The 22,116-nt window shown below is 40.1% G+C and overlaps 1 protein-coding gene across 1 annotated transcript; it reads left to right on the plus strand.

Annotated features, from left to right (window-relative positions):
- Positions 1-1,025: 1,025 nt before the first annotated feature.
- Positions 1,026-20,578, plus strand: LOC139205385 (tumor necrosis factor receptor superfamily member 11B-like). The gene is made up of 6 exons (XM_070835584.1): positions 1,026-1,094; positions 10,166-10,393; positions 11,628-11,772; positions 16,779-16,994; positions 18,946-19,170; positions 19,252-20,578. The coding sequence occupies exons 1-6, from the start codon at positions 1,047-1,049 to the stop codon at positions 19,641-19,643; spliced, it is 1,254 nt and encodes a 417-aa protein (XP_070691685.1). The 5' UTR covers positions 1,026-1,046; the 3' UTR covers positions 19,644-20,578.
- The last annotated feature ends 1,538 nt before the right edge of the window (positions 20,579-22,116 follow it).

Genomic DNA, 22,116 nt, shown 5'->3' on the forward strand with positions numbered 1-22,116 from the left:
ACCTAAAACGAAAAAATGCATTTTATGGAAAATGCTGTAACATATTGCAGCACGGCAGTGAGGCGAAATAAACTCGGAGCATGTTCCATAAGGTTCTCTGCTTTGGGAGCCACCAGACAGAAGCTGTGATGGTCCAAGATGGTTTGATAAAGACTGTATTTCGGTCTATGATTGTTGGACCTCATGGATCGGGTTCCTGAAACAGTTCTTCTTAGCACATGTAGAGTGTTGTCCATCCTCACTGAGACAACATTTCCAAGTTCCACCAGCAGATGTTCAAATAAGCACAACCGGTCTAACTAAATGATTCTGGCTGGTCCAAATAAACAGCTGCCAATCATTGTATTTACATGCTGTCAAACCAGGATTAAAAACATTTATTCTGGAAAATGTTTCTTTATTCACGCTATCAAACTTTTTTTTTTTTTTTTTTCCACTTTTGACACATTGGGTGTGTTACAGACTGGTTGTCAAGTAAATTGTACTGTAGAATAGACATTGTAGACAAATGGTAACAGCTGATTCTGATGAGTTTTACTTGTATACTTTACTGTATAATTTTACCACAGTTTCAGTAGTGAGGAAAATGTTGAGCAGAGAAACTATTTCTTTTCTCTCTAAATAAGCACCACCAAAGAGAGACACTTTCGAAATTGTTAGTAGTTTTATTTCGTTTCAGGGAATATTTGAAAAGCTTAAAAATCTGATTGAATTCATGAATGAATCCACATCATCTTATGATCATTGGACGCTTCTTAGACCCTCTTCCATGTAGTCGCCCACGCCATCCACTACTTTGCGTAATCGCAGCGCAACTCGTGAGGATGCAACAATTTATTTTTAGGACTGAGGGAGGAGAGGGAAACACAAAGAGAGACAGAGAGAGGGTTGTGCGCTGGGTAACGAGGTGGGTGGGCATATGCTTTCCCTCCCCCCTCTGTCCCTCTCTCTCTCTCTCTCTCTCTCTCTCTCTCGGTGTTCTGTATAAGAACAGACCTGTGATGGAGAGACCCCATCACACCGCAGTTCACGTTTACGCAGTGGAGATGAGCGCACGGATAGCGAAAACCAACCCGGCCATGAAACTGATAGTGGTGAGTAGCCAGAGTTTCTGCAGCTCTTCTCCTCTCGGTCCGCTGGAGCACAGGGACACTTCGTACCGCAGAGATGATATTTGATTTCACTTTTAAATTGTTTCTTTCGGAGGGATTATTGCGACTCATGGATCATAATTGTGCTACACGCGGTTTCAGAGACGTCAGTTGTGTATGGGCACTCGCCGTAGTCAAGATGTACACCCAAGAAAAAGCAAGATACTTTCTAATCATGTGCTATTTTTCTTCTTCTGAGTGTACGTCTGCAGTGTGCAGTGTAAAGTTTAACTTATCACAGGTGCCAGCTAGTAGTCTGTGCATTTCAGTCCCTCCCAGTGTCCCCTGGTGTGCTGTCAGGTTTTCAGATTTCACGTTTTGGTGGCAGCTGATGTCAGGATCAAGAGATGTGATCTAACTGTAAAGCCATGTGACTGTTATTATAGTTCATAGTTTTTCTTATACAAAAGCTGTATAAGTGATATTCATACACACATGTTTGAGTGTGTGCGGATTAAAAGTTAACGTAAAGTAGAATTCCTTCCTTCATTACTTTTTAAATATGTATTTGCATGACATTTTCATTGGGTAAAGGGATTTCTGTCTCACTGGGATAGATTTTCTGCAGTAAAGTACCAGCAGGGAATGGGGGGCAAACATGCCTAAACCCGGTTGTTTGTTAGAGCTAACATAGTTTGAATATGATGTACAGGGTGTAGATAAAACAACACCCGACAATAAAATGCAGTCCCATAGAGCAGCCCTGCAACATATGCATGGAAAGGCGGTATTGACTTTTTGGTGACTTCTGAGGCTGTCCTTTGTGTCGTTTTTGTGGTGAATTATATCATATTGTAAGATATTTTTGTAATGTCTCCAGCTCCTGTAGCTTCATAGAACACATGACAGAAAGTATTGGATCTAGTGTATGTCTGTCTCCTAGACTTTATGAAAATGAGACAGTTTTAATCGGTTTAATAATTCAGGATTTGAAAATAGAATTGAACTAGAGTTGACTGCTGTGAATACTCACGCCCACAAAACCTTCAAACGAGATCAACGGTTTGCATCAATGACTCAGGGTTTACTTTACTTTCTCATTGCTTCTACTGTGGCACATGTGAACTGAGTGAAACTTCATACTGTATAGCTACAGATGTGGCGTGTTGCCAGCAGACTGTGTTTACCGTAGTTCTGTCGTTACACTCATTTGCTCTACACCGCTTCACAAGGGTTTAAATCTACGCCTCTGGACTGAAGGCAGTTCTTTCCTTTGGTGTGTTTTGCATGCTGCTCTGTGTTGGGACCTTTGCAGGTTTTGCATATGTCAGTTTACAGATGTGTATCAGGGCAGAAACAAATCATACACTGAAGCTACAAAACACTGGACCCACTATCAGTCCGTGTGGCCTGCATGTGTTTGTCTGTGTGTGTGTGTGAGAAAGAGAGATCCTATCTTGTGAAGTGCATGGTAGGCCAGTAATTTATTTGTAATTTGTGTTGCTTCTTTGTGCGTAAAGGAGGCGCACAAGGCAGTGAAATACAAATACATGTGAGTGCATGTGTGCTTTGTGCCACCACTTAATGTGATATCATACAGAGTGCATACAGAGCATCTCCCTTGATGCAGCACAGTCCACACTTTTGACCTAAAATAGGCAAATATTTTGTTCTCACAATTCCTGACGTAGTGTTTTTGTGTTATCCATCATCCAGATAGTCAGTCAGTCACTTGGCCAGCCAAACAAGCATCTATTTAGCCAAGTAATGAGTCAGTCGTCCAACCACTCAGTCAGTCTCGACTGTCAGCATCCAGCCAATAAGTCAATCTGCACCCCTCTGGATCCTCCATATCCATTTGTCAACCAGCCAATCAGCCATCCACTCAGTCTGTCTGTTAAGTAACTCTATGTTAAAGGGGCACTCTGTAATTTTTTGGTCAAAACATTGTTTTGGCGACCTGCAGTAAAACACACTGCCTGCACCTGTGTGCTCTTCCTGTTCCCCTGCATGTTTCTGACACATGTGGTAAAGTCCTGTCTGCTGAAAACACACACTTTTTGTTTGGATCCTTGCCCAGGATGATGTCAGTGGACCAGACATCAACAGCAACAGCTTTATGCTTTAAGTTATGTTGTCAGTTGTATATGTGAGGACACATGTTTCAACATGGGATCAATGATGCAACAATAATGCTACTGGGGATGATCTCTATGTTATCTTTTCTGCTAGTCTGCGCGGTCAACAGGCAGTCAAGCAGCCAACCAATCAGACGGCTGGCTGGTCTGCATACCATCCATATCCTATAATCCACTCATCCGTATGCAGGAGTATACTGTATCTATTATCTGCGCTGTCTTTATCTCTCCTCTCCTTTACACTCTGTTGTTACCGTTGGCATTAGCTACACCAACTTCCCTAAACGTTGCAGCAGGTTCACAGGCAAACAGAAGACACTACACAGCAGTCACTTGGTAAAACTTTTTTTTTTTTTTTTCTGGACAAACACTGGGGAAGAGGGTGTGTGAAGGTACAGAATAAACATGTTTTAAACAAACAAGTACAAACGTTTATTCAGAAAGCAGCGCTCACCTCTGAAAGTCGCTTCCTCCCACCTAACTTCCCCTTTTCCATCAACAGTACTGATAGCAGAAGTGTGTGTATGTGTGTTTTGTTTGGGAGGAGTGATTACCAGACACAAAGAGCAGAAAGAGAGCAGGCAAAAGAGATACAGCTGTTGTGTTAGTGTCACAGTCACACTAGGCTTCATCTCTGTTTTATCTTGTACCCGTGTGAGTCATATTAAAAACAGCATGACTGATCTGATGCTAATTTCTGTAGTGAAAGTTTATCTTGCACTAGATGTGTTAAACAATGACGAGAGTTTGATTTATTTACAGCCGAGGGAAATATTTCGCAAATGCATAGTTAGTATTCAGACAAATGCAGTTAGTTTTGTAAATACCTGGTTTCAGATATCAGTCCAAGTTATCATGTTGTACACAACGGTGGAAAAAGGATCAGACCCATCAATACCCCACTGTAAAAATACTTCATGGCTGCATCATTAAAGCTGGTTGAGTTGTAGGTACTTCAAACAGAAGGTCATTTAGTTTAGATCAAGAGGTCAAGCCCCCGCCAAGGAGTCAAAATACAACTTTGGGAGGTTGTGAGATCATTAATGATGTAGCAATAAGGAAAAATAAAGCTCTGCTACACACATTTGAATGAATTCTTGGACTTTAAGGTTTGATTTTTAGTCAAATATTTCATAATTTGATACATTTGGGCATCAAATTGTTGTTGTTTTATTTAAACCATGTGAGATTAAATGGGAAATCTCTCACTTTTTGGTGGAACTTCTAACAACTCTTCTGAAATGTTGTCTGAAATGTGACCATGTTTGTTTTTTAAGAGCTCAAACACCAAAAGTGTTGGTTTAATCTTTAGCAATGCATCATATTTTATAAGTTTATCATATGATTCTGTATTTGAAACCTTAATCAAGTAACTAGTAAATATAGCACAAATGTTGTGGAGTATAAAGTACAACCTTCTCCTATGAAACGTAGTGAAGCAGAAGTATAATGTGGCAAAAAATGACATTCAAGTTAGTGCTTGAGTAAATGCACTTTAGATTAGAGCTGCAACCAACAATTATTATTGTTTTCTTGATAAATTAATCAAAAGGTTGGCTAATAAAATGTCAATAAAAATTATATATATGCATTTTAAATGTCCCCAAAGCCCAAACTGACCTATTCATCAGTCAAATCAGAAAGAATCACATCTGAGATGCTTGAGCCAATAAATATTTGGCATTTTTGCTTAACAAAGGATTTGACTTATCAATCATTGAAATAGATGCTGATTATTTATTATCTATTTAATGTACAGTTTAATTCAAAACTGCATCCACAGACTCTGCTTGGTTTGCAGTACAACAACTGACTGGCTGAGTTCAGTGTACTGACCCACTGAGTTAAAATGTTGTTAGTATTTGATTTTTATCACAATATTTCTAGCAGCAAATTCAAAATTAGAAGAACTTTTCGTTTGAGATGATGGGATAGCTGTAAGGAGTGAGCAACGGTTGTGTTATTGAGGTCATCGATGTTAAATTTCAAAGATTATGAATTAGTGTGTGGTGATATACCATAGTGTCTCACTGTGTCTGTACGAGTGAAAAAAAGACCATTGAGTCTATAGTCACACACACACACACACACACACACTTCCAAAAGCTGGAATCCCCCCTCAGACCACCTGCGTTCTACAGTTAACTGAAGCCATGTGCCTGGTGGATAAGCTGGTGCATTGTGGTTTGGTCCCTTTGTGCCATGTCTCCTCTCCTCATGCCATAAATTTAAAACTGACCTCAGGCTCCACAAACTCTGATTCTCCTGTTTCTTTGCATTTCACTATGCTCCTCACTCACTGTAACTCAGCCATATCTGTTGGAGGTTAGTTGAAAACTGCAACTAATTTGTTCTGGAAGCATTTTGATATTTCCACTAACAACACAAGGGAGGACACGTTTACTGTTTCAGAATCGAACTGTGTTTTACTGATTTTGGTTGAAAAATCACAGAAGTTGTTGTCTGCTTGCAGAAGCTCTTTGCCTTCACTGCTGAACATTTAGTATTTCAACTTGTACATTTACTCTTGTACATATGAAAACAAATCGTGACTTTCCCTTTTTGTTTGGCATATTTGCAGCATCTTCAGTGCAATGCTTCTCATAAAAAGCATTTTAGCTCCAATCAGTATTAATCATTTAACCAGTTTTCCCCATGTGTCTAAAATCAGTAAGCCTGCTACCTACCCGTTATCCTTAGATGATGCTCCTTAGCTCAAATGGAAAGCATGTGTGATCATTTTTCAGGCTATTTCTGTCAGGTGTCTTAGCTCTGTAGTTATGACGCTCCAGCCCATCTGTCATGCAGCGCTCAAAGTGCAATTCATCCTGTTTCACTGGAGCACTCTGTCATGATTACACTTCACTATGAATGTGCTTTTGAAAGCACAGAAAAACTAAAACCCTCATAAGTCTTATAAACCCTGTCTCACCAAAGGACTGGCATTATTTCAAGAATTATTTCACTGAATGTCACAGATATTATGTGTGCCTGGTCAAAAGAGATCAACGCAGTGATAGATAAATAACCCTGTGTGAACAACTGTGACCACCGCCAGTAAACGTCTGACTCTCTGAGTGTCTGGCTTGTGCTGCTTGTTGAGGGAAGCGTGGTCCATCTCCTCGTTCCAGCGTGGCCTCGAGTATCACCACACTTTACAGACTGGAATACACTTGTGCCGTTGTTTATTTCACTCAAGAGGATAACATCTGTTAAAAAAACATGTTCTCTGTTAAGGAACTGCTAGTGACCACCTTTACACTGCACAAACACAAGCTTTTCTCTCCACTCACTTCAGATGGGATTTACTGGCGTAGATTGTACTGTATCAGATGAAACTGATTTAGTCATATAGTGTTTTTATTTGAGCCATTTATTCAGAGGAATGCAACTTAGTGACCCTGTATTTTCTGACAAGCTGCTCCACATACAGCTTCACATGCAGCTTCAGTTACAGTCATTTACAGAGCAGCTGCCCTGCCTTGCTCAAGGACATCTTGCTTAGGGAAGGTGGGACATCATTACCTTCATACCTTCATCCATCCTTTGCACTCAGCTGGCTGTGCTCCATGTAGGATATGCCTCTCACTGAGCCTCACTCTGATGATGTTAACAGTATAATTATGGCTGTCAGTGGCCTCTAGCTGCTGTGTAATTTGGGTTTCCAGCGGTCGTCCATGATGTCGTCAGATGGCAGCTTTTAAGGGGACAAGGAGGGTGAAGAGTTCAATATCTCTTTTAGCTGCTGATAGACGGACTCACACTCACACCACAGGACATCTTCCCGATAAATAAATTCTTTAAAAGCTGACAGTTTTTCCTTTCGTAAGTGGCAGAAAGCTACTGCTTTCAAAAAGTGATGTTCCGTCTGAAGAGTGTCCTGACTAGATAACAGAATCATTTAATACAATTCATATTCATGTCTATACCTTAGTTTGAAGATGTAGCTGGATTCAATTTGAGTAGGACAGGAAGATCTGGCGACTAATAGAGAGCATATCCAAGATAATTCGACCAAAAGCTACATACTCAGTCTTGGCTTAAAATTTCATTATTTTTAACTAAATGCGAGAGATGTCTGATCCAACTTAAGGCTAGGTGTAAAAGTGATTGATTCCAGACGGCATTCAGTGTGAGCTTGCATGCTTCGCCACTGATGAAATCCTTTTTTGATATCATGTTACATTTGCTATTTTTGCACAGATTTAACAGAAAATGGGACAGAAAAAAGAACGAGTGTCAAGCAGAAAAGGTTTCAAACTGAATGAATGATGTACTGTAAGATGTGTGAGGGTGCATTAAACCATTGAATCACTATATGCAAAGCAACATCACTGAGCATGCATGTGCTGCCATTTTATTTTACCTATTGAACAGTACTGTGTATAATTTAGCTGAGGCCTAGCCAAACTACTGTGCTGTATGAAGGATATGAAAAACATATACGGACCAGACCACTTCCACATCTGCTCAGCTCTCATGACTGAAGATCCAGGCTGCCAGTAAACTCACCCTGACTTGAATGAAAAATTTAAGTCAAAACAACAAGTGTAACCATACCCACATTTGCACATAACCAGGTGACCCTCTGTCAGTCCCTCGGTACACTCCACCCTCATGATGTTTCTAAATTGATTGGATGTGGTCTCACGGCTTAATAGTGTGTATATACACTTCTTAATTTGAAGAGCAAGACTATGATTATGGCTTTGATTCCTGCTGAGGCCACCCATGCTACAAACAAACACATGCAGCCATGGTACTGTACTGCTCAGTCGATGTGGATGAAAGCCTTCCACCAAATGTTGTACTCAGAGGTCGATAGGTTTTGCCGGGAAAACCGCTGCGCTCGCCACGCTGTTTGAAGCGTAGGTTTCTATTATGGTGTGTAAAACCCATTCATCTATTTTTACTATATTTTTCAATGACCTCTACTGCAAAAGGAAACAGAAATAGCACACAAAAAAACTTTTTTCCTTTCTGTGCAGTGCATCTTTTCAGATTTTTAACTCTCAAAAATACTCAAAACAAATATATGTACAGTTTAAGAAATTATCCAGGGAGAACACAAAGACAGTTACACATACATGAACTGGAGATCAAAGCACATATGTTCGTTAACATATGGAAGATGGGACAACACAGCAGTGCTGCTGCACACTGTCTCCTCTACACACACAACCAAGTATAAACACATGGGTTTCTAATGAAAAGGCTACTGTGGCCAAACATTTTGTAATATAATAGATAATGAGAGATGCACAAGCACACACTGAAAATAACTCTCTTCCTCACTCTTTCCTTTTGTTTCACGCACACACACACACACACACACACACACACACACACACACACACACACACACACACACACACACACACACACACACACACACACACACACACACAGAATTATTGTGTTTTGTGGCTGCAAGTTTTAAGATAGAGGGGGTAATTGCAAACACACACAGGAAGGAGAACAATGTTGTGTAGTTGGTAAACTGGAGAACAGAGTGGGCGAGTTTTTTGTATTTTGGTGGTGAATGGGGAAAGCCCAGCAGTTCTCATTATGAACAGCAGCCAGGAGAGGAGACCGCAGAGCACACAGACCAACACTGAGGAAGACGGTAATTGGACATGAACACCAACAAACATGCACACACACAGACACACACGCAGCAACACACACCATTCCTACAATGTGTGCACTCCTGCACGCACATGATTGTTTTGTAGTTGTTTGTTGTATGAAATCACTCATTTTTGAAGATGCACACACAAACATGGTGAAAAGCAGAAAACCACATTCGAGCATGCACACACATACACACACAATGCAAGGACGGCCTATTGTTAGTTTGTCCAAGCAGAGAGGATGTATCTGGGCCAACGGGAAAGTCCACAGAGCCAATGGCTGAGGGACTTCAGGGTAGAAGGAGCCAGATGTGTGACATCTGGTCCGCATGTGGTCTCCACCAGCTGCATGGCTGCATGTCAAACGTGCTCACCAGTGATGCTCACTGATATCTTAGATTTTAGGTCTGGCCGAAGCTTTTCAGTTGCTGCTCAGGCGATGATACATGGGTTTGTTTTTGAGGCAATTTCTACATATGTCCGTCTCAGAGGCTTGCTGACTGCCACCCACTTTACAGTGTGTCCATATGGATGAGTTGCTTTTAGGGGGGAAAAGATATACGGGTGTGGTGTGCTCTTGTTCTAGGGCGGCATTAAACTGCTGTAGATCTGCACTGAATCACGTCAGATGCTTTCCAGCTACAAAGCAGCCTATCTAACAGAGCTGCTGACATGGTTAGGAGACTGCTGGTGAGGTCAGAGAACACAGGGCTGCACAATTATTATCTACAATCCTGTGTCATACATTTTATTCTAATTCAATATGTGAAGAATACTGGCATGACTGAAACATCTGCATTCATTTAAAAGCTCTGGAAAACAGTTAAGATGTTGAGAAGCAATGCCAAAAGAACAATAAAATAAATGTGATCCCTTAATCAAGACTAATGGTCAGAATATAATCATGCTCTCAGTATTTAGCATCATGATTTCAGGCAACACAAAGGGACAATATTGCTTCCTGCAAACATTCAAAGATTAAAAATGTACCATTGTTGTTTGAAAGGTTGCCTCTGTGCAATAATCTGTAACGATGTAACTGCTGCTGAATTTTCTCTTTTGACTGCACTCAGTAAGGCAGAGGGAATCACTTCAGGGCTGTGTGTCCACCAGGAGCTTCAACTTTACAGCTCTGACCTTTCTTTCAACTCTTTCTTACTGGAAGCTTTGAGTTGGCAAGTGCTCTGAAATAAAACAATATGTGGACCTTTAGCCAAAGAGGAGCTGTGCACGATATGGGTTTCATTAGAGATTTTGTCACTGCTGTGGACTTAGTGCTAAACCTACTTTCCTTCTCTTGCAGCTCTTCACAGCTTCTCTTTCCTGGGCCTTCCAGCAGCAGGCCGTAGTGCCAAAGTACCAGTACCGCGATCCTGTGACATCTGACCTACTTCTATGTGACCAGTGCCCTCCTGGCACAGCCGTGAAACAGCACTGCACTGCTGACACACCCACAGAGTGTCAGGCCTGTCCTGAGAGGCACTTTGCTGAGAACTGGCACTGGGGAGATACATGCCAATACTGCACGTCGGTATGTATGAGGCCAAAGACCTTACACATCCTCTTAAGATTTGCTTCTCCCCCGTTTTCCTCTTAATAGACCCCTAAGCTGCATATTTTTCCTTCAGACACGTTTCTCTACTTTGTGCATTTGTGTATCTACTAACACTTAAGTCAGGGGTGTCCAAACTTTTGTCAGTGAGGGCCACATACAGAAAAACATACAAAGGGCTGGGCCACTCACTAGAAGTGAGCTATACTGCTAATTTTAATCCACTAGAGGTGATGTATATCGCCTCACCTCTAGTGGATTAAAGTTGGCAAAAGAGCCCTGGTGCTCGAATCAACAGCCTTACCTCCACTTTGCCTTGCCCCTCGGCGGACACTGTAGAGGCCATTCCTTTGCGCTCTCCTGTCCCAGCTGGAGCCCCATCCGTCGTCCCTCCACACAGCTTGTCCCATTTAAGTCCCATCATGCCAACTGCACCAGGCACAGCTTCAAAAACATCCTCACCCGTCGTGGTGCTCTTTAGACTGCTAACATCAAGCAGCTCCTCCGTAATGCAAAAGTGATCGTCATTAGTTATTAGCTGTGCTCTCATCGCACACCGCGTCTGAAACTTTCTACACTCACTTGCTCACTTGCTCACGTTTCCTTAATTCTGCCATTTTGGGTCACCTGTAGCAAATTTCTTCTTCTATTACTCATTTTATAGAGAAGCTGCCTCGTTCAAGACAGTTACTCCACCTAGCGGTGAGACTAAGAAGTACAATACAGTCCAGCGCAAGTTCCATGTGTATTCCAATACATTTTTAGAATTTCCTGCGGGCCAATGAAAATTGGACCACGGGCCGCAGTTGGCCCGTGGGCCGGAGTTTGGACACCCTTGACTGAAGTGAATCAATCAAATCTGAACTCATATCACGGTCAGGAATTCCACTTAAGTTCAACATCCCTTAAATGTTTTCATCCTCCAGCTTGTCCACTCTTGTGGTTTTCACTTATTCCTTTTCCTTCGAAGCATGACTGTACTGTTTGTTTACATTTTGCCACATCATCTATCATTTTTTGAAACCACTTCAATTGCTGTTACTAAGAAAGAAAGTGCTTGTTGTGGTTGAGTGATCTTCCCTCAGAGTAAAGATGTTTGTACCTTCCTCTCTGTCTCATATATGTACGAATAAATGAACCTTTACTGAATGCTATTGTGCACATGCAGCTGCACAGTTTCATTAGATGCGTGACTGTGGTTTGTTGTGTTTAGGTGTGTAAGGAGAGGCAGCTTGTGAAGCAGCAGTGCAACAGCACACACGACCAGCTGTGTGAGTGCGCTCCAGGTTTTCATCTAGTGGTGGAGTTCTGCATCACACACAACACCTGTCCACCTGGCTACGGCGTGACAGCTTTTGGTAAGACTGAGATTAACATAAAGATTATCATTATTATTATTGTACTGGTGATCGTACTGGCAGACTGCTTTGGTTTTATTTGAGATATTTGATAAACAAGACAATCAGTTATTTTGTGGGTTTTCTGTTGATCCGGTCAGCATGTTAATCAGATTTAGATTGGAGGTCAGTTAGTAAAGTATGTATCCGTTACTAAAACCAAATCAAATTGGGAATTCAGTCAGCACACGACTTGGAAGGAAGCACTGGCTGAGTTCAGAGTAATATGAGAATCAAGTCGTATTAGCTTAAACTTCACTTAAATTTAAGAAAAGTGCATGTGTGTGTATGTCCACGGGGAAATATGTGCATGTGTGTTTGTTTCGATGTGTGTACATTGTTATTTACTGCAGTATGTATATCGTTATCTTTTTTTTTTTTTGAATCAACGTGTATGCTATCTTTCCTTCAATCTTCTCATGCTTTACTCCTCCTCTGTCTCAATTCATGTCAAATCAGTCCAGTTCCACATAGACTTTACTGGTATGTTAGGAAGGAAACCTTATGCTGCCAAAGCAGGGACACACATCAGTTACAGATCAGCATTTTCACATTAAGATGTTTTCTCCCCCTGGCAGCCTTTCTCTCTCTCTCTCTCTCTCTCTCTCTCTCTCTCTCTCTCTTTCTGTCTCTTCCTCTGATTCTGTGATTCAGATCTGTTCCAGATGCAGACGTCTCTTTTCGCCGAACCAATATTTTTCTTCTCTATAGTGACTTATGACTCTTTCTTAGAACTGGTCTCTCTCACTCTGTCTGTCTGGTCGTACACACACAGGCACACCGAGTTTTTTTGAAGCTGCACAGATCTTTGATAATAAGAACAGAAATATGACATGGCCAGTAGCCTATTTCTTTCATTTCTGCCTGTGATATACATGTCAAAGAGAGGCAAAGAGAGTTCTGTTATGAATAGTAATTTTGTATGTGTGTCTCTGTGTGTGTAAAACACACATTTACACATGTCTTTCTTGTCTGCTCCCAGTTGACACCATGTTGGCTATGTGTGTCAGTGTGTGCCATGCAACATGCTTTCCAGTTCCAGATTAGACAATATAGAATTAAGACACATTAATGTCATGTCTTAATTCTATCCTTTAAAATTAAGTTGTAGCAAAAGATTCAACACTCTTCCTAACAACCCTAGCCGAACAATTCTCTCAACACAGCACGTCTATGAATTTCTCTTTTGATATTCATTGGCTATCAGACACTGAATAACTGGTTGCAGTGGCTTGTCACTTAAAATCAAAATTAATCAAAGAAATTATTGTTTTTGGATCAGGAAAACTGATTGAGAATACCAGACAAGAGATATTAAGTTATATTAAGTTCATTTTTTAAGGGTCTTTTTTTTCAGCAGAGAAAAACTGTTCAACATTATCATGATGTCAGATTACTGATGAAGGAAACAGTAGATTAAAAAGTCATCCTCATGTTGTAATAGTGTGGAAAAGGGTGAGTCACTTTATATTTTCCATGAACACCACCAGCTGCTTGTGTATGGCGTCATCTTAGTAATTGTTAAACAGCATCAATTTAATTCCATTGAGGTACAACTTCTGTCACTGTAATCACCACGTGTTTCCTTTATATTCCATGATGTTACAGCTTCTCACACAATGACGCATGTCTGCCAGCATCATGTGGTCATTTAAACACTTTTAACATTTCTGTGTGTTCTGTGTGAACCAGAAATGTTTTATTTGTGGGTCATGTGACGTATTACTCTTGATTCCAAACCACACTTCCTCTATACACTGTATGTATGTAGTTTATCTGTCAGTTTAGTTTTGATTGAATCATGTCATGTTTATTTTAAAGGGTTTTATTTGAGTGAAGATGGCTGACCAATTCATATTTGCTTTCATGGTGGCTCTAAATGATCTTCAATTACATATTAGTCATGTGCATGCGATTCACATTTTTGTGTTCTCGTCCCCTGGTTCGTCTCAACCACAATACCAGATCATAATAAATCACACACCATTGGTTCTGCCAGAGATGATACTGTGTTACTGGTATACATCAGCTGGTGTTGATTTCAGTGAAACAAACGATAATATAATAGGTGGTTATTTATGAAGTTATATACTCATCAGTTAAGGAATGACAAAGGGCTAACACTCACGTTAGCCGTTCTGTAAAGTGATTTATCATTTATTCCTCTTCATACATGATTATGCATATTTTTATCGCATAATTGAAGAGGAAACTTTAAAGACAGATTATTTGTTTTTGTTTTGTATGTGTATTTGTTTTGTCTCAGTGAAATTGCATAACCTTCCCCCTGCATCCCTGAAGCTGTGTGTCCTCTTAGAAATCAGTACAGCAAATATATTGACGACCATAAAGATTAATTTGTCGATGCATTGTATGCTAACGTAGTCATTGTGTGAAAACACTCTGCCACTGGATTAATTCTTTCAAGAATGGAAATGGAGAATGAAAGAATGGAAAGAAATTTTGTTTTAAGATCTTCGACGACTGCCCATCTCTTACTCCAGCACTCAAACCCGTTCACAAGAATGAGACACAATGAGAAATTAGATTGTAACAGAATAGAATGTCATCCATGTTGCATGTTTGTCAGGAATTACTGTTGAGTCAACATCAACATCAGCTATTGAATTCCAAGACCAAGCCTTTTCATCACAACACAGCACCAATTGCAGTTAATTATTAGTCCAGATTTAACCGAGAGTGTCATTATCACAGTGGATGTCTGGTTACAGATTCTCTCCTTGGTGCGTCAGTAGTGATTGTGGGCAACTTAAAGAGAGGTTGGTGCTGAATTTCAACATTCCACTGAACAGAGTATGATATTTCTGCTGGAGCCGCAATACAAACTGGCACTACGCTTCGCATGACTTCATCTTAGACCTGAGACCAGAATCCAGCCGCTGCATAGGTGAAGCAACAATTTCCATGGATTCTGGTTATTATCTGACCCCTGTAGTGCTGACACCACTCAAAGATGAGACAACATTTACATTTAAATTCCTCCAACAACCTCTGCAGACACAAGACAGAATTTCAGGGGATTCCCCTCCCTGGACTAAAGGACTTATTATGTAATGCCTTGAATTGTGGTTTAGGCCTTTAAACAAATGGATGTTAGAAAACTGATTGTTTGGTCTCCCAAGAAGAAATGCCTTTTATGACTCAGTTCCTCTCTTCTCGATCTCTGGATTCGTCTGTTTCTAGTTGTCATTCTTTCTCTTTTTCTGAACACAAGATTTAACGTCTTTCTATCTAAAAAGGCACAATTCGATATAACATCCAAGAAAGAAACAACAAATGAATAAATGAAACAATGCAAGTGATTAATTTATATTAGGGCTGCAACTAGTTTTTAATAGTTTTTAAGTTTTTAATTTAACTTTTATTTAACCAGGTAAGTCCCACTCAAGTTGGAAATCTGTTTCTAACGGAAACCCGACCTAGACAGCAGCATAAAATTTTATAGACAAAACAAAGTCAGATAAAGAACAACAGATACAACAAGACTAAAAACTGATAATAATGATAAAATAAAGCCTGGGCCTGGAAGTGGGCCAGATATATAATTATAAGGTATGAAAGGCATTATTAGGTTTACTTTCTCTTAAATGAATAAAAGCCAAAAATCCTCACAATCGAAAAGCTTTATTCCTTGAAAAATAACTGCATGATAAATAGATAATCAACTTGGTTGCCAGTTCATTAGTTACCTACTGGTCAATAAGCCTTTTAGCACTTAAACTGCTAAACTGCTGTTTTTTTAATCATTGCATGTCCAGCCACATTGGTTATTTAATACATCCGTGTCTATTTAAGCAGCTGAGCTAGAACCTCAGCTTGAAATGACATCTAAAGCTATTTCTCACAATGGTAAAGTGCTAACATGCAGATTTTGCATTGACCGAGGAAATTCTGAGAAAAAAAAAAAAAATGTAACAGCACATGAAACCATACTATGGTTAGGCTGACACAGTCGTATGCAGGCACAGTGGATGCTTCGTCATCACAGGAGCAGGAAACATTAGCGCGTCGCTGTACGTGTATCAGCGGTTTCATGCTTTTATCATAAATGGTGAAATGTTTTCAAGAAAGAACTCATTGTGCCATGATAGCAGGAAACTAATCAAAGGTTAAATCTGACATAAGCACGGCTCGTCCTCCTACACACTTTCACTTCTATGCTTTAGGACTAAATATAAGAATAAGGATGTGATTGCCACACTAGTTCCACTACATGGAGATAATCATATTATCATTTCATCCTGCAGATCATATACCAGAAGTTGTTATGGTTTACTGTAACGATATCATGGTAACTGCAAAATAATGTTATAATTTGTCAAAATTTATTAAGATATTACTGTAAACATTAAAACGTGATAAGTTAAATCAGGTAAAATAAATAGGTGACATCATTACCTAAGTAGGGCAACATTTTATGTGATGAAATAATCACACAAACTAATAATAAAAGAGAAGTTAGTGAATTATTTTTTTATCTAATGACTCAATTTTATCATCTGGGATTTTTTATGAAATAAAAGTTGATTTGACCGTCTGAATATCGGTGGACAAATCACCTTGAATTGTTGTTATCAGCTGTCAAAGTAATAGTGCTCATGTTCATCCACTGTTACATGGTATCTCCCTGCCGAAAACACACACTCAGAAGTGTGACTCATTTCGGTCAGAGTCAAGTCATTTGTCGTCCTGATGGGTTGTCAAATCAGGTACTTTGTGAAATCAGCTACAGTATGTGTCACAAATTACAATCATGCACTGAAAGTGGCTGACGTGTGAGATGAAACTTTTGATAATAAAGTTGAAATTCTGATTTAAAAAAAGTTCAGAAAAATCTGTATGGTTCAGTATTTTCTCATAGTTAGTGATCATTTAAAACTGTGTAAATTCAAAATCATGTTTTCTTTCTTAAAATTCATATATCATCCGGTGTTTATCTCCTCCAGGTACACCGGTGAGCAACACTGTGTGTGAACGTTGTCCCGCTGGTCATTTCTCCACCACCGACTCCTCTACCGAGCCGTGCAAGCCTCACAGGAACTGCTCAGATTGGGCCTTAAAGACACTGAGATGGGGCACGTCCACTTCAGACAGCCTCTGTGGCACTCCGGACAATACAGCAACACTGGATTGCTCTCAGCATCACACCTTGTGCCACACTGGTAAGGCATATACACTCTGTAACTTTACGCTGCAGTAGGACTAATGCAGGGTGGAGTCAGGGTAGAGATTGTTTGTATGGGGTACACACAGCAAACACACACACAAGATGATGTTTCCGAGCAAACCTCAATTGTCAACAACTTAAAATCAGTCAGAACTGGATTATTTCAGTCATGTGGTCATTTTCATTCCTGATGGCAGGGGATTTCCTCGGTCAGGTTCGTTGTCCAGATTCCATTCTTTTCTAAATTTCTTGCATGTTTGAAAACCCAACACAAGAGCCAAAAGCCAAAGCAAAGGGTTGAATGGGATGTTTACAGCACTACTGTCATAATGACCCATGATGGATCAATTACTCTTTTAACTGTCCCATCCTCGAACTACAATAGCAGAGGAAACTGAGTCAAGCGCAAATCAGACACAAGGCGAGCTGGTTACTCTTTGTTACTCAGACTTCAAGTATGACAGATGCTGACAATTAGCTTGAGAGGAGAAGTCTCGAATGTGGCACTGAATTCCCAGAGCCTGAGAAACCACAGTCAGTGAAGAACACACACGTGCAGATGTACAGACCCTGGCACACTCATGCGTACTCCATATCACACTAAGAAGGAAACACACAAAGCTGTTGTCCCTCAGGGAGGGTGATGCTCTCCTCAAGCATTCATTCTCAAATTAGCTTCCTGCGAACTACATGACCACAGCTTGTCTGCAGCAGATCCTGGAACAGTTAAGTTTTTTTTTTTTCTACAAAAAATTTCAAATTGAAAGCAGTCGGGATTCCGAAAGTTGCTTTGTGATTTGGAGAATTCGCCAGGATGTCAGTGTCAATTATAAGAGCAAGCCACACTTACATCCAGACATCTGAGAAAGAAGCCTAATATCCTCCTCACATTAAACTCAATCACAATACACCAACATCGGTTTTACTAAACGTTTTTCTTTACTGGTGTCCCTCAAGTTCTGCAAGTCAATAAGAAACACGTTATAACATGAAAGTTGTAAGTTCATGTTGACAGTTTTCTCATCATCTTCAGCTTTGACTGTTCTGGGTATACATACTATTAGTGATGACAGCGTCAGATTGCCCGTATCAAAAGCAGCTTCATCTAAGCAGGTTCCGTAATTTGAAAAAGGAAACCCTGCTCTTCACAAAAATACTTTTGCCTTATAAGGAAGGTGAGGCAGAAATGTAAGCCATGTGATGATATAACAGTTTTGGTGTGTCGCAGTGTGACTGGGCAGCACATCGCAGCACATTTCAGCGCCGTCACCGGATAGCTCTGGTTGCTTTGGTGCAGAGCAACACAGATGGGCTCAGTTTGGTTTGGCGAGGCAGACTGATGTCAATGGTGGTTCTGTGCTGTGAATGGGGAACAGAAAGAGAGGAAATCCTTGTTTCTGCTGTGGTCAAATTACAAGCCAAGTCATAACACACACATAAACACATATAAACAAATCCAGCCAGATGATAGACTGATGGGTCTGTACGAAGACCAAACCATGTAATCAGAACCTAGTCTAAACATCACCTGTGTACCATGAATGAAAGCTCTGTGGAGAATAGCTTTTGATTGATTTGATAATTGGTCCAATTACATAATGCTATGACTCTACCATCCACTAAGCTTATGATCAAACAGGTTCCAATATATGGTAAAAGCAAGTTTCCCTCTCATTCTGGATACTGGATAATACTGGATAGTGGAAATGTTAACACAGAGTGAAGTGTCACTGCGTCATTGAACTTAGTCATTGGTGTTAGTAACACAGCAATGTTAACGTTAATATTAGTTAATATCCAAAATGTATATTACATTTTATTGCTTATGAGTCATCTTTTCATTCGTAATAGAGAGAATATGTCATATTTCTCAATGCCTTAATCCATCAGATCCCACTGCAGCAATGTTAATTATGTATTTATCTATATTTTCATTATTACTCCAGATGTGACCCTTTGTGAGGAGGCGGTCTTCCAGTCACTCCCTTCACTGCGACTCTCCTCGGTGCCCCTAGAGCGGCTCCTGGAGAGTCTTCCCGGGCGAAAGGTGGATCGTAAGAACCTGGAGAGGCTGAAGAAGGCCTGCTCTCCCCAGCAGCAGGTTCTCCAGCTGCTTCGACTGTGGAGGGAGCAGAACAAAGACCAGGACAAGCTGTATGGCATCATACAAGGTACGAACAAAACCTTTGCACTTTTTTGTCTTTCTTCTTGTACAAGTCCTGCATTTGAGTATTAATACCTTGTCCCTTCAGGTGTGAACCATTGTGAGAGGAAAGTATCCCGCTGCAACAGCCTAAAAAACCTGACCCTAGAGGACCTCCTAAAGGTCACCAACAGCCTGCCGGGGGTCAAAGTTCAGCAGGAGGATGTCCGGGCTGTGGTCTCTACCTGCCTGCCCAGGCAGTACATCCTACAGCTTCTTCACCTCTGGAAGACAGCAAACTATGACCTGGATCTAGCCAAAGCTCTGTCTCACAGTCTGAGGGTGATGCGCAGCCAGGGGGCACCCCGCTATCTGTGGAAAGGCCTGAAGAGGATCAGCCGCATCATAGGAACCACCTCTGCACACAAGATGTATGAGAATATGTTTGATAGTATGCTGCAGGATGAGTGTTTTAAGGCTTATAAACCGTTAAACGAATAGGGGACTGGGAGTTACAAGCAGGAATATATGCCATCAGCATAAACAGACACGAATGCATTGTCAGACAGTAAACACAGACATAAAAAGACAAACACTTAGTGAGCGGAGAGATAAATGTATGTGAAAGAGTAGCAAACAAAGGTCACATGATAAAGTCAGGTCTTCAAGATATCGTCAAGAGATATCAAGCTACACATATAGTGCCTAAAGGTATTTTGTCTAAATGTAATATAAGGACAAGATGGGAAGGTAAATTCTTCTTTGCCTGTCTGATTTTATAAAAACAAGGATGTTTTGAGAGATAACAAGGGATGCTAATAACCTTACCTTCTGTCTACAGTATCTGTCTGCAGTCATGAATCTAATAAGCCGAAAAAGAAATTAAAGATACTAGCATGCATCTGTGCACTCCTGGCAAACCCAAGCAAAACATATAATAAACATTTCCTGGGAACTTTTTGACCAGAGTCTGTGAAAAATGTAAAACTATTTAAGATGTAAATAGCACACTATTTTATGGAAGATAGGCTGGCAGATGTTGTGTTTTTTTATTATTATTATTGCTTTCTCGCTGATTGAGAGGAAGGATTTGGTTTCATAATGAAATACATGTATTTTCTACGGTTTTCCTTTGTTTGTTGGTTTGTTCTGGACTGCTGGCAAGGAAAGCTCATCTGAATTTTTTTTAATTGTCAGCTTTATGAATGTACAAAGGAGTGCAATGTGTTTTCTATTTAAAAGAATAATTTTACTTTCTGAGTATGTAAAGGCTTGTTTTTATTACTTTAACAGAAATACTGGATTCCAAATGCTGCAAGTTCATGAAGTGATATTTGTTTTATATTTTGTTTTATCACTTTTATATTATTAAATGTATTTTTCTTTATTGTATATATGCCTGACTGGTCCCCTTTAAGCTTGTGTAACTTGTGAATGCTAATGTCAAGTGATCTGATTAAAATCAGTTTGTAAAAATGCATTGTTTCTTTATAAATCAGACACTGGCAGACATTCAAAAACTTTACTTTTGTCATATGATCTCTTCTCATGTTCAAAACAACATTTAGCAAGGCAATGCAGCTTTATTTGTACAGAGCATTTCAACTCAAAGGCAATTCAGAGTTCTTTACATGGGCAAAGAAAAGCATTAGAGTGACATGGGCAATAAAAAAGAATATTACAAGATAGAACAAAATAACATTTTAGAATTAGATGAAATACATATAAATCAGAGTGCAGTAGTAAGCTGTAAGTTGCCTCAGTGCAACAGAGGACATAAAAGCATTAGTGTTTGTGACTCAAGGTACCACCAGTTGACTGCTTCCAAAAGTTCTAAGGGCCCTGATGAGTTAATATCCTTTAGGGAGATCAGAAACTAATTTGGATAGAGATTATTGAGGGATTTAGAAACAAGCAGCAGCACATTAAAATCTATTCTATCATTAACTGAAGTTACTAGTAGTTGAAGTTGCTGAAGTTTAATGTCAATGGCCGCTGCAGTAGTTCACCCTGCTGGAAACAAAAGCACAAATCCATTTCTCTGGATTTTGTCTGATATGAAACCTCTAATTCTTGTTCTTCATTTTAGATGATAAAAAGCTGATTTAGTTATTGCCTTTATGCGGCAGCTGAAGCTCAGATCTGTGTCTATTGAAATGCCAAGATTTCTAACTTGGCTTTTTGCCCCTTTGTTCTCAAATTAATCGTCAGTGGTAAAAACATGGCCCCTGCCTTCGAGATATGATCTGAATCAACTGGGAGCTGTGGCAGGCTTTCCCATTTACACTGTAAAACACTATCATCCATAATTCCCATTGACCTCTGACTCATGAACATACTGCATCATATATACTGCTGGCAATACAAGTTACAAACAAATCTGTAATATCAAATGACCGCCATTAGAGTTTTAAAAACCTCATTATGATAATGCTTGATGATGATTGTTTGATGGTTGTTTGTTGTAGGATTTCAACAATGTGTACAAGACTTTCCTTTTACAGCTATATATTTGCGATACTCTATATTGTGTGCATATTATACATGTGGTGAGCAGTCATGGTTTTACTTGTCCTTTAGGGAGACCTGCAGTGCTGACACCTTTTGCCTTTCTGTACATCACACATGTCCTGCAACTGTTGGTGAACTGGATTCTGGTCCGGCTGTTCAGCTTCAGCTTCTTGCACAGCGAAGACTGAGGAATCCAGTCTTGAAATGGTTACATTTATCTGTAAAGTTGAAAAAGTTATGGTTAAGTTAACATTTGAGATGGATGAGGTTAGGTAAAGGTTCAAAAATTCCACATTGGGTTTCTCTATGGGTGAGGAAAGAAAGGGCTCAAAAGCCAATTTTATGTCTAAGTGCCGGCCAAACCTTGTGGGCCTCATTTATTCTGAATCCTCCTCAGAGAAAACTGAACATCTTGGATCATCATCATTGTCCTCTGGCTCTGAAACATCTTCCTCCACATCAC

This window comes from Pempheris klunzingeri, chromosome 8, assembly GCF_042242105.1.
Source record: "Pempheris klunzingeri isolate RE-2024b chromosome 8, fPemKlu1.hap1, whole genome shotgun sequence".
NCBI classification, from domain to species: domain Eukaryota; kingdom Metazoa; phylum Chordata; class Actinopteri; order Acropomatiformes; family Pempheridae; genus Pempheris; species Pempheris klunzingeri.